At 46.2% G+C, this 12464-nt stretch overlaps 1 protein-coding gene and 1 long non-coding RNA gene across 2 annotated transcripts; both read left to right on the top strand.

Annotated features, from left to right (window-relative positions):
- Positions 1-1374: 1374 nt before the first annotated feature.
- LOC105354967 (uncharacterized) lies at positions 1375-5431 on the top strand. Its single transcript, XR_909474.4, has 3 exons — positions 1375-3625; positions 3810-3871; positions 4028-5431. It is a non-coding gene; the product is annotated as an uncharacterized LOC105354967 (long non-coding RNA).
- A 233-nt stretch (positions 5432-5664) lies between these two features.
- Positions 5665-10849, top strand: LOC144988164 (uncharacterized). Its single transcript, XM_078938449.1, has 7 exons — positions 5665-5799; positions 5954-6036; positions 6492-6846; positions 7979-9865; positions 9953-9987; positions 10171-10232; positions 10389-10849. Exons 1-4 carry the CDS (start codon positions 5665-5667, stop codon positions 9554-9556), a joined length of 2151 nt encoding a protein of 716 aa, XP_078794575.1. The 3' UTR covers positions 9557-9865; positions 9953-9987; positions 10171-10232; positions 10389-10849.
- Positions 10850-12464: the final 1615 nt, after the last annotated feature.

The following is a 12464-nucleotide window of genomic DNA, read 5'->3' on the forward strand; positions in this document are numbered from 1 at the left end:
ACAATCACCATATACATTTTGTGCATATTGCACATATGTAAATTGGTCATATGTCAATATACATGGACAAAGCGAAAAAAATATTGGTTCTTTACGTGAAATCGTGACATGGAAGAAGTACAAAAAAATAAAAGCGCAAATAAAACGTAATTTAAGGCAAAAGCCAGACAATATGCGAATCATGCAAGAATTGTACGTGATTATTGCGCTGCTTATATGCAGTTTATTAGTGATTTGTGTTTCAATTACGTAGTTTTAACGTGGTGAGTAGATCGGTGGTACATACGTGAGAAGTTTATTAGACATAAGAAAGGTTGTGAAAAGTCACAACTTTGCACACGCATCTTGCAAAAATCTGGAGAAATTGCATAAGAGTAACATAATAATTGCTTATAAACTATATAAAATACGCATAAACTACGTAATTCTCAACCGTTCAAACATTTTGAACATCTCAAAACTGAATTCACTTAAAGACTTAAAGACCGAAACCCTCGACGAACATCTGCACACATTAATGAATGACAAACGTAAGGAACACTTATAAATTACGTTTATCATGCATGGATCATGATTGACCGAAATTTCATTTGTGGAAAATGCGCAAAATGTATGCAGTGGCTGTGTGACACAGCCTTTAAGGACTATGGAAATCTGCTGTAAATCCTCAATGTTTTTCTAAGGAAAATTAGACATTTGTGCTTATGTTGTATTGTCTGGCTGTTTCAAATCATTAGGGAAATTGTTGGACAAAGAATTCAGCCAATAGTTAGCTCACTGACACCACCAATGTTTTTTTTTCAAGTACGACAGTCACCGATGTGGCTGGTTGACTATAAAGACTTTAACTTCCAACTTATGATAACATGCATGTGCAATGTGTGGATTTTGCTCTCACATTTGAAAAATTCCAGAATATTTGGAATTCTGTTTCTTGGAAATGTGTTCTTGCCCTTAGATTCACATGTAAATATTGTGTATACTCTGAAAATGTATGCTCAGATCTAAAATGTATCTTTAATTCTGATGAGCTTTGCAACACCATTTCTTTTTTCTTTTGTTTTTCCAAAAAAAAAGGAGAAGAAATTAATAATGAAAAAACTTTGAATCTGTTAAATACAGTTCTTTAAAGATGTGAGATTTAAGGAGAGAAACAGAAAGACAAATAATTTATTCTGCAAAGGCAGTGCTGATCGACAATTTGTGGTTATTTTCAGCATTTTTGGCCATTACACTTTAAAGGTGAAATATGGAACTCTTTAAATGAGTAATCTTTATGTAAAACTGTAGTATTATATTTGATTTTTGTCAAATATAGTCCGCCACATAATGGTAAAACACAGAAACACTGAAACTTCCATCTCTGGCAAAGGATCTGAAAAAAGAAAACAAGGGTTGCAACTTTTTTTGTTTGTTTTATTTTCATTTTGGCGTTCACTCAACTAGGAATTTATTTTTCTGTCAAGAAACTTCAAGCTGTGAGGATTTTTCTTGTTACACAAACGATGCAGACACACAATGTACTTCATATTAGTGATTGAAGCTGCTTTTAAATGGGGTTGGATTGTTTCACTTCAACTTCTTTTTTGGGCGTGCATTATCACTGTGTGTTATCACTTTTTAATGCACATCCAGCAGCCAATCAGAATTAAGAATTAACCCAGTCCATGGCATAAGTTCTACTCATTCATGGGTTTTCTTTAGGCACTCCAACTTTCTTCCACAGTCCAACAACACAGATGAATTGGTAATTGATGGATCTGCAACAGACTGTCCAGGGTCTTCATCATCATCATGTGACCCTGACAGGAGTTTAGCAGGTTCTGAAGATGGTTGGATTTAAACATTTCTTGCACGGGGGGGAGGGTCAACTTTCGGTACGGGATCTTGGAGGTTTGTCGGGTCGGGGTCTCCGTTGAGGCAATCGGTGGTCGCCCTGGTAGGTTGGCTGCCTCGGTCCCCTCGAGGCCTGACCAGAACTCTACCAGGGGTGGCGCCTGGGAGCAGGGGCCTGGGCTTGCTCCTGTGGGGCGGCCTCCTCTGGCTCCTCTCTCTCTGTGTAGGGTGGGTGGTGTGGGGCCTGGGCGGTCGGCGCTTGGGGGATGGGACCCCTGGGATGAGGGGACCTGGGCCCTATGCTGAGGGGGGCTTTGGGACGGCTGTTTGACCACCCGGGAGACAGTCTACCAGCTGTCCCCGACTTACCCTCTTCCTCATATAATCTCTTATTAGGGTGATGGGGCGGGGGGTTCAACCTGCGATGCACCTTAGGGGGAGGAGCTACTTGGCAGTGGTCCCCCTACCATGATTGCCGTTTGGAACAGGCCCCCCCCTCTCGGTTTTATTTGCTCCTTAGACATGTAGGGCCCTTGGTAGGGGGGGTGCTTGGACATCACTGCCAGCAAGCAGCAGATGTCCTCCTAGCACCCTACCCGCCAATTTTAACTGCACCGTAGACATTTAGGCCCCCTTGGTGGGGAGGGTGATGGAACATCACGGTGAGTAATCAGGAGATATCCTCTCAGTACCCTACCTGCCAAATTTAACTGCACCCCCCCTAGTTAACACACCCTTCACACCTCAAAATATATACTCCAATACAAACGCAGACATAAATGCACACACACACCCTTACACACATGCATTTTGCAAGGAAGGTGGGACCTCGGACCATCTACTCCATCCCTGGTAGGAAGTACTAGGCCCTTGGCAACGACGGCCGTGTTCCCTGGGTGCTGGCTTCCTGGGCCCGGCGGCCCTCTCTCCACGCAGGGAGAAGGATCCCTGAGCTTTTTGGCAAGACCAAGAGCTGGTGATCACATCATATCTGAGCCTGGGGGTGTCCGTTTCTCTGTGGTGTGGGTTCTGGTCCCTGCCCTTGAGTGTTAGACCTCGCCAAATTCCCAACTGTGGGTGAGCCTGGTCGGGCCATGTTTACAACACCTCTTGTGGCCCCCCTTCCTCCTGGGGGGGTGGCTGTCCTTCAGCTCTCATCTGTTTGCCCAACTGTTGGACAGGACAAGTAAAAAAAACAAAAAAAGCATTTCTTGCACAAACTAACATCATATTTGTATGAAACTCTTTTGTATATGAAGTGAAATTGTATTACATTTTAAGAATTATATCTATAATAGTTTGCTCTTAAGAATCTGGGCCCAATGTAACAATCTTAGAATGAGGAAGATTGTTGAAGGAATGAGGAAGATACAAAAAACTAAAATGATGGAAATAAAACAGAAGTCAACAGTGGAAATTGCTTGAGGCTTAATGTAATGAATACCTATATACAGGAAATGTTTTGTAGTAAACTGCATGTGTGACAGACAGGGCTGTGGGTGGTAGTTTGTCCCTCATGGTCTTACATAGATGGACATTCATGGCCAGCACCTGTCTGTTGAGCTGTGATTGGCTCACAAGGCTGATAAATAGCAGCAGTGAGAGTTCCATCTAGGTGCTGGTTTCCTGGTTTGACCTTGGTGGGTGAGCTTGACATGTGGACCTTTTTTACTAAAGCTTTTAATCATTTGAGTCCTTTTAAAGCTTTTAAGCATTTGAGTTTGCAAGATTTTAAACTCTATTTATATTAACAGGTGGTGGCATGAGTTCTGACCCTGGGGCATGAGAGGTAATAAAAGGGTTTGTAAAACATGTGTTTGTCCCAGGGGAGAACTAACTTTTTTTTTCTTTTTCCAGCAGAGTTGCCACTGCTGTTTTGCTTGTGGTGTTTTTAGTCATTGTTTTTAATGTTTTAATCAAGCTTGACACCCTTGCTTTTATCCATTTTTAAACTGTTTTGTGCTCATTTTTAGTATCTTGGTGTCTGGACCTGGCTGAAGGTGGCTGCCTCCTCCTTTTATCCTTATGGTAGCTGGTGGGTGCCATATTTAGTATTGTGTAAGGGGGACCCCCGTGTTTTCAGCCCATAAATTAGTGGTGACCTGCTCAGGTGCACCTCTTCTGTTTTGTATTTTCTTTTAATCACTGTTTGGGTTGTGGTGTGTTTTGTTTGCATTTGGGCCCTGAGCAGGTACTCCTGGTGAGGGTTGGATCAGAGATCTCCCTTGGTGGTGTTTGTGGCTACCCGCCAGTGCAGTGGGGCTGAGTCGATCCAGGAGGCAGCCGCCCTCATGCAGTGTTGGAGTGCGGTCCAACTGTCCGAGTCTATTTTAACTTTCTCTTTTATGGGATTTGTGTCAAGTTTTTAATAAATTGTATATTCTTAACCTTTATGAAATCCAGCCTCCATGTGGGATGCACATGTAAGAGGGCGTTCGGTCACAAAGTGACGTTGTCGGCAGGATCGGATTCCTCTACTGAATTAAGGACTTGGATCTGGATTTTTGTTTTTTTAAATGTCTTTAGTTTGTTTGTTTTAAAAGCAAAACAGCAGTGGGCACACCGTGGGACTTGAATAACGAGGGTGCTACATTGCCAGCCCAGCGCTTCAGAGAGACTCCATCTCAGCGATGGCAGATGAAGTGGAGCAGTTAAGAGACCAGGTTCGCCAGCTTCAGGAGGCCAATGATCGGCTGCTACAGCACCAAGCTTCAGCCGGCCCAGCTAATCCCAGAGACTTTGTGGACCCACCAAGCCCGGCTTTGTTGGACAGATTGATGTACCTCCCCAGTGTTCCGAGGGCGTGTGGGGGTGGGTATCGATGACTGGGTGGAGGAAGTTGAAGCTTGTGTACGTGCTAGACGCCTAGGTGCTCTTGATAAAGTATTTTTCATCTTTGACCATTTAGAGGGTGAGGCTAAAGAGGAGATACGATATAGGCCGAGATGTGAGAGGGAAGACCCAGAAAAGATTATCAATATTCTGAAGGAGCTGTATGGGTGTTCAAGTTCTTATGTAGCCTTGCAAGAGAAATTTTTCTCCAGAACACAACAGGAGGGTGAATCCCTCCAAGAGTATTCTCATGCCCTGCTCTCAGTCATGGACAAGATTAAGCAGACCTCCCCTGAGTCTGTGCCTCAATCAGACAAACTCTTGCGCGACCAGTTTATTGAACATGTCCTGGATCCAGACCTTCGTAGGGAGTTAAAAAGGCTGGTGCGTTTAACCCCGCAAATGTCTATGTGGGAGGCACGGACTACAGCAATTCAGTGGGAACGTGAAGGTAGACCAGGGGAGGATCGTCGTGGTGGCCTTTATCCAGTCCCTTCTATTTGTGCTATGCAAGGTTCAAATGTGAAGCCTGGCGCCCCTCCTCCCTCAGTTGGTGTCATTGGCCCTGAACTGGTGGAGTTGCGTGCTCTAATCTTAAAGCAACAGGAGCAGATTAATAAGCTGACTGATGCTATGGCTACATTACAGAGAGCACCGCGGCAAACTCGGCCAAACCGTGCAGCCATCATTTGTAGGCGATGCCAGCAAGTGGGTCATTATGCAAAAGAATGTGATAATGAACGCGTTCGCACTCGGAGCCCTTCTACCCCATCCCCCAAAAAGGGCGGATAGTGGTCTTAATTCCCAGGTTGCGGGAAACTAGTTCCCTCCAGCATGCTGAGCCACACGTTGGAAGGGGACCTTACTGGCTCTAACAGTGAGAATTCAGTTGACCCTAACTTGACCTCCCTTGTTGCACAGTGCCCTAAGGTAGCTGTTAGAGTGGGAGGGGTAATTGTGAACTGTCTGTTAGACACAGGTTCAATGGTGTCTACAATGGTGGAGAGCTTTTTCTTGGAGCATTTTAAGGATGACCTTCAGCGCTGTCATTGGTTGCACCTACGTGCGGCCAATGGTTTGGACATTCCCTACACAGGCTACGCAGAGTTCACGGTTGAGGTGCTGGGAAAAGTAATTCCTCAGCGAGGGTGGCTAGTGGTCAAAGATCCCCCAGGCCAGCCTCGTCCTGCGGTGCCTGGTGTTTTAGGGATGAATGTAATCAATCAGTGCTATGATGTGCTATTTTGTCAGCATGGGCCTTCTTTGTTTGATCTCCCACCCCTAGTGCATGCTTCACCTCCATGGCAACAGGCGCTACAGTTTTGTCATCAATCCCGGCGTCATCCAGTCAGAACAGGCCTGGCCAAGGTCAGAGGCCGCAGACCTATTCTAATACCGGGAGGTACAGTTAAGTTGGTAGCAGCCACTTGCGCACTACACTTTGGCAATGTCTCGTCTGTTCTGCTGGAGCCAGCTAGTAGCCCGTTACCGGATGGCCTTTTGGTTTCACATTGTTTGGTCCGTGTAGAGAATGGCACAGCCTTTATTCCAGTTGTGAATGTAGCGCTCACGCAGACAAAACTGTACCGCCGCAGCATTGTGGGTAATCTGGTCCAAGCCACAGTTCAAGGGCTCCCTTCAGGGATTTGTGAGATTCCAGAGGAGTCTGGGGTTACAGCCTCTATCAAGGTCCACGAGGGTCACGTTAGTAGTGTTGGCCAACAGTTGCAGAACATTGATCTGTCTGAGCTATCGGAGACCGAACAGGAACAAGTGAGGACATTTCTGTTGAGGCATGAGTCAGTTTTCTCTGCGTCTGAAAGTGATCTCGGCTGTACTAACCTGATTTCACATGAAATCCCTTTGCTCGATGACAAGCCTGTTAGACAGCGGTATAGGCAGTTGCCCCCCTCTGATTATGAGGCGGTGAAGGCCCACTTGAGACAGCTGTTGGATAGTCAGGTTATCAGGGAAAGTAGTAGCCCCTATGCCTCTCCTATTGTGCTGGTGCGAAAGAAGGATGGTTCCCTCCGAATGTGCGTCGATTACCGGCAGCTTAACCGCAAGACTAGGAAAGATGCCTTCCCTCTTCCCCGCATAGAGGAGTCTTTGGATGCCCTTTGTGGGGCCAAATGGTTTTCCACGCTCGACCTGGCTAGCGGCTATAACCAAGTGTCGGTGAATGAGAGATCGCCCAAAGACTGCTTTCTGCACACCATTTGGGCTATTTGAGTTTAACCGGATGCCCTTTGGTTTGTGCAACGCGCCAGCTACTTTTCAGCGGTTGATGGAGAGGATTTTTGGGGCAGAACATTGTCAATCCCTCCTACTATATCTGGATGATATTATTGTGTTCTCTTCCAGTGTGGAGGACCACTTAAATCGTCTGGATCTGGTGCTGAGTCGACTGCACAGAGAAGGACTAAAAGTTAAGCTGGAAAAGTGTTGTTTTTTCAGGAAGGAAGTCAATTACCTTGGCCATCTGGTCTCCCGTGAAGGGGTATCTACAGATCCATCCAAGGTGTCAGCTGTGGCCAATTGGCCACACCCCACAACTCTCTCTGAGCTTCGGTCCTTCCTTGGATTTGCCAGTTATTACAGGCGGTTCGTGGAGGGGTTTTCAAAGCTGGCTGCGCCATTACATCGCCTGGTTGATGAATTGGCAGGCAGGAAAGGAAAAGAACCACCCCTGGAGAGCCACTGGAGCAATGCATGTGAGGCAGCTTTCAATGAGCTTAGGAGGAGACTGGTGAGTTCACCCACTCTGGCATTTGCCAATTTTAACCTCCCGTTTATTTTGGAAGTGGATGCAAGCCATGCAGGCCTTGGAGCAGTTGTGTCTCAAGAGCAGGATGGCAGGGTTAGACCCATCGCCTATGCCAGTCGAAGCCTCAGCCCAGCAGAGAAAAACTATAGTTCCATGAAACTAGAGTTTCTTGGAATGAAGTGGGCTATGACTGAAAAGTTTCGGGAGTATTTGTGGGGCCAACATTGCACCGTGTGGACTGATAACAATCCATTAAGTCATTTGGAAACAGCCAAGCTGGGGGCAACTGAGCATCGTTGGATGGCAGAGCTGTCGGCATTCAGCTATGATGTAAGATATCGACCAGGGCGGGCTAACACAAATGCAGATGCATTGTCCAGGCAGCCTCCCACAGCAATGACAAGGATGAACACTGAGTCAATGTTGGAAGGAGTAGCCATCCCGGTTGCTATACATCAAGCTGTTCGACAGGAACCGCAGTTTACCCAGTATGCCGTCTCTGCTTTTCCCTCATATACTCTAAATGATCTCAAATTGTTACAGGAAGCAGACCCCACTATCGGTGCCTTTCTTCAATTCTGGAGGGCACAGAAAGCCCCAATTTCCAGTGCTTGGGACAAACTGTCAGGACCGGTTCGAGTACTGTTACGGCAGTGGGACAAGATCACAAGTAAGGATGGTTTGATCTTTCGAAAGGTACAGCGGCCAGATGGAGGGGAGGAGATCCTACAACTGCTGTTGCCTATGTGCCTCAAAGAAGAAGTCCTGCAGCAGCTGCACGATGACCATGGCCACCAGGGGATTGAACGTACCACTGAGCTAGTAAGGCAGAGATGTTATTGGCCAGGAATGAGCGATGACATTAAACAATGGTGCAAAGACTGTACACGATGTATCCTGGCAAAGACCTCTCAGCCCAAACTCAGTGCACCCATGGGGCATTTGTTGGCTTCCCGCCCAAACCAAATATTAGCAGTGGACTTTACCCTTCTGGAGCCAGCTACTGACGGGAGAGAGCATGTCTTGATAATGACGGATGTGTTTTCTAAATTCACACAGGCGGTGCCTACCAGAGACCAGAAAGCCACAACGGTGGCCAGCGCCCTTGTTCGGGAGTGGTTCTTCCGTTTTGGTGTTCCCGCTCGCCTCCACTCCGACCAAGGACGCAGCTTTGAAAATGCTGTTGTCGGTCAGCTGTGTAACCTGTACGGAGTGCAGAAATCCCGGACTACACCATACCACCCCCAGGGAAATGGGCAGTGTGAGCGGTTCAATCGGACAATGCATGACCTGTTGCGGTCACTGCCAGCAGAGAGGAAAAGACACTGGCCAGAATACCTGCCTCAATTGGTGTTCTGTTACAATACCACTACTCATCAGTCAACAAGTGAGTCACCGTACTACTTGATGTTTGGTCAAGAACCTCAACTGCCGGTCGATTTCCTTCTGGGCAGGATTGAAGAGCCAGAACGGGGGCAAGTGACTGACTGGGTGCGAGAACATCAGCGCCGCCTTGCAGTGGCCTTCCATGGCGCCAGGGAACGTCTACAGGCAGCTGCCCTAAAACGCAAAGACCGGCATGACCGCCAAACCCTCTGTGATCCATTGGCAGAGGGGCAGCTAGTGTACCTGAAAAACTGCACCATGCTCGGTCGCACCAGGATTCAAGATGCCTGGAGTCCTGTTTTACATAAGGTAATACAGGCCCCTACACCAGATGGAGTTGTTTACTCAGTTGCACCCGTTCAAGATCTGGGTAGGATTCGTCAAGTCCACCGAACCATGATGAAGGCAGACAATGTGGATCGGGCCTCAGAGCTGCCTCACATGCAGGAAGTGCCTCAGGTAACCAGAATGCAGTCTAGTGGTGAGGAGGACGACCAGGGTGCATGGGTCATGCTTGACCACAGAGGAGGCCAACCTGAACCATCCTATGCACAAACCCTCCTTCAAGGTGACCTTGTGGACAATGTTACACCTCAGGAAGAGTGCGTCCTTGCTACAGAACCTTTCCAAGCTCCTGTGTTACCCACTGGGTCTGACGCAGAAGGTCGAGGAGGTCTACACGCGCCACAGCAGGACGACATAGAAACCTGCATCACCTCCCAGCATCAGTGTTAAATCAGGCAGATGGGGCTACGAACTCCCAGGTAGCTGAGCTAGAGGGTTGCATTACTGCCATTTTTCGACCATGGTGTTAAGTAGGTAGTTTTGTTTTGTTTTTTGTTTTTTTATCCGTGAGGCACGGATACAAAAAAAGGGGGGTAAATGTGACAGACAGGGCTGCGGGTGGTAGTTTGTCCCTCATGGTGTTCCATAGATGAACATTCATGGCCAGCACCTGTCTGTTGAGCTGTGATTGGCTCACAAGGCTGATAAATAGCAGCAGTGAGAGTTCCATCTAGGTGCTGGTTTCCTGGTTTGGCCTTGGTGGGTGAGCTTGACATGTGGACCTTTCTTACTAAAGCTTTTAAGCATTTGAGTTTGCAAGATTTTAAACTCTATTTATATTAACAGGTGGTGGCATGAGTTCTGACCCTGGGGCATGAGAGGTAATATAAGGGTTTGTAAAACATGTGTTTGTCCCAGGGGAGAACTAACTTATTTTTCTTTTTCCAGCAGAGTTGCCACTGCTGTTTTGCTTGTGGTGTTTTTAGTCATTGTTTTTAATGTTTTAATCAAGCTTGACACCCTTGCTTTTATCCATTTTTAAACTGTTTTGTGCTCATTTTTAGTATCTTGGTGTCTGGACCTGGCTGAAGGTGGCTGCCTCCTCCTTTTATCCTTATGGTAGCTGGTGGGTGCCATATTTAGTATTGTGTAAGGGGGACCCCCCTGTTTTCAGCCCATAAATTAGTGGTGACCTGCTCAGGTGCACCTCTTCTGTTTTGTATTTTCTTTTAATCACTGTTTGGGTTGTGGTGTGTTTTGTTTGCATTTGGGCCCTGAGCAGGTACTCCTGGTGAGGGTTGGATCAGAGATCTCCCTTGGTGGTGTTTGTGGCTACCCGCCAGTGCAGTGGGGCTGAGTCGATCCAGGAGGCAGCCGCCCTCATGCAGTGTTGGAGTGCGGTCCAACTGTCCGAGTCTATTTTAACTTTCTCTTTTATGGGATTTGTGTCAAGTTTTTAATAAATTGTATATTCTTAACCTTTATGAAATCCAGTCTCCATTTGGGGTGCACATGTAAGAGGGCGTTCGGTCACACATGCATCTACAGAATCACACACATCCACACAAAAAGAACACATTTAACTGTCTGCACTAACCTACACATAGGCAAATATTATGCAGATTCACACATAGGAATGTCAACACATATACCAGCCAACCACTACGCATCAACCTGTGCACACCAGCATACACACAAATGCATCAATATTTCAGACATCAGACCATCCGGCACTCATACAAACGTCTGTGTTTGTGCAGATGTGACCAGGCAGGTTTGTTTAGTCTGTTTTTTCTACAACGTACAATAATGTTACTAAATGTGGAAGAGAAGACGGTAGCGCCAGTACCTCTTTGCACAAGGACCACAAAGAGCAGCAGAGTAGCTCGGGGCCTACCTGACCCCCCGACCTCTCCAGGTAGAAGCAGCGTGAGAACATTCACCTCCTTGACTATCAAATACCAGCTCCCCAGAAACAGGACCAGAGGGATGAGAAAAAGAGCACAGGGAGCAAAAGCTCCAGGAGCTCCAACACCTCACCACTACCAGAGGTAGTCTACAGTCACCCAGAAGGTTTCGAAGAATGCCCCGGGCAGTCCACTGGCTGGTCCTGGTGGAGCATTGGGTTGACGCAAGAACCAAAGCTCCTGTTGGTTGATCTATTGTTTATTTGTCTTTGGTTCAGAAAATGTTCACAGATCTGTCCTACTTTCCTCCTCAATGCCTCAGACTGAACAAAAATTATTGTTATTTTAATTTTAAGTGCATTTATAGTGTTTATATTATACTGTGTACCTGCTGTTTTTAATGTAGCTATAACAAAGCAAGTTCTACTAACTATTATTATTCTATTGTATTATTATTTTATCATATTTTAAATTTGATTAGATTAACATTTTGTTCGTCAGATAAAATATATATTTATGAATATACCTCCTTTGCATAGTCTACTAGTTTGCTTGTCTAAACAAACGTGTTATCCACATTACTTTGTCGTCTTTTCATGACTGCAATCAAATATAAATTATTTTTTAAATGTATGACACTTCTCAGTGCACGTAGAGCAAGGGTCGGGAACCTATTTGGCCGAGAAAGCCATAAACATATGTTAGAATGTAATTTCGTGAGAGCCATACAAGATTGTAGCGTCCCTTTCCCACACTGAGGCACGGAGATTTAACCTCTTTAACTAAGGTTCTTTATTCTGGTTACTGCCGGCCGTAACCAACGCCGTACAACTTGTTCAGCAACTCCTGAATCTCTCCCACCGAGAGCGCTTCTCCCAACGTTTTATTCCACTGCTCCCGAAGCAGCCCTCCTATTTCCCTTATTCAGCCCATAGCTGAACCCCATTGGTTCAGCTATGGGCTGAACCAATGGGGTTCAGCCAACGACAGGCTGAGCGACAGAACTGAGGGCCAATCAGCATCTCTGCTTGATGCGTTCAATGAACTCCGGAACTTAGAACGCAACCAAATTGTCACCCAGTCCAACCCAGTCGGCTACAACAGTGGTCCCCAACCGTAATGCACCACGGACCGGTTTGAAATCTGGCTACATAGTCACTAACTGGAATATTATATGTGGCGGACTAACACTGTTGTAACACTATAACAGAGGCAGAGACATGATAAGATGTTCTCTGTGCTTTTATTTTGACTCGGTAAACATTGTACATTGCACAGGTGTCATCATCCTCTCCCCTTCCCACACTTATGGTGCTAAAAAGGAGTAAACACAACAGGAAGAAATAACTAAGGGTGAAACAACATAACTGCCAGATGAAAGGACCCGTATGCAAAAAAGAAACACAAAGCTCAACCCTATTTTGACCAAAGAAGGCAAAGGGGGTCAATTC

This window comes from Oryzias latipes, chromosome 1, assembly GCF_053564925.1.
Source record: "Oryzias latipes strain Hd-rR chromosome 1, Olatipes_Hd-rR_3.1".
NCBI lineage: Eukaryota > Metazoa > Chordata > Actinopteri > Beloniformes > Adrianichthyidae > Oryzias > Oryzias latipes.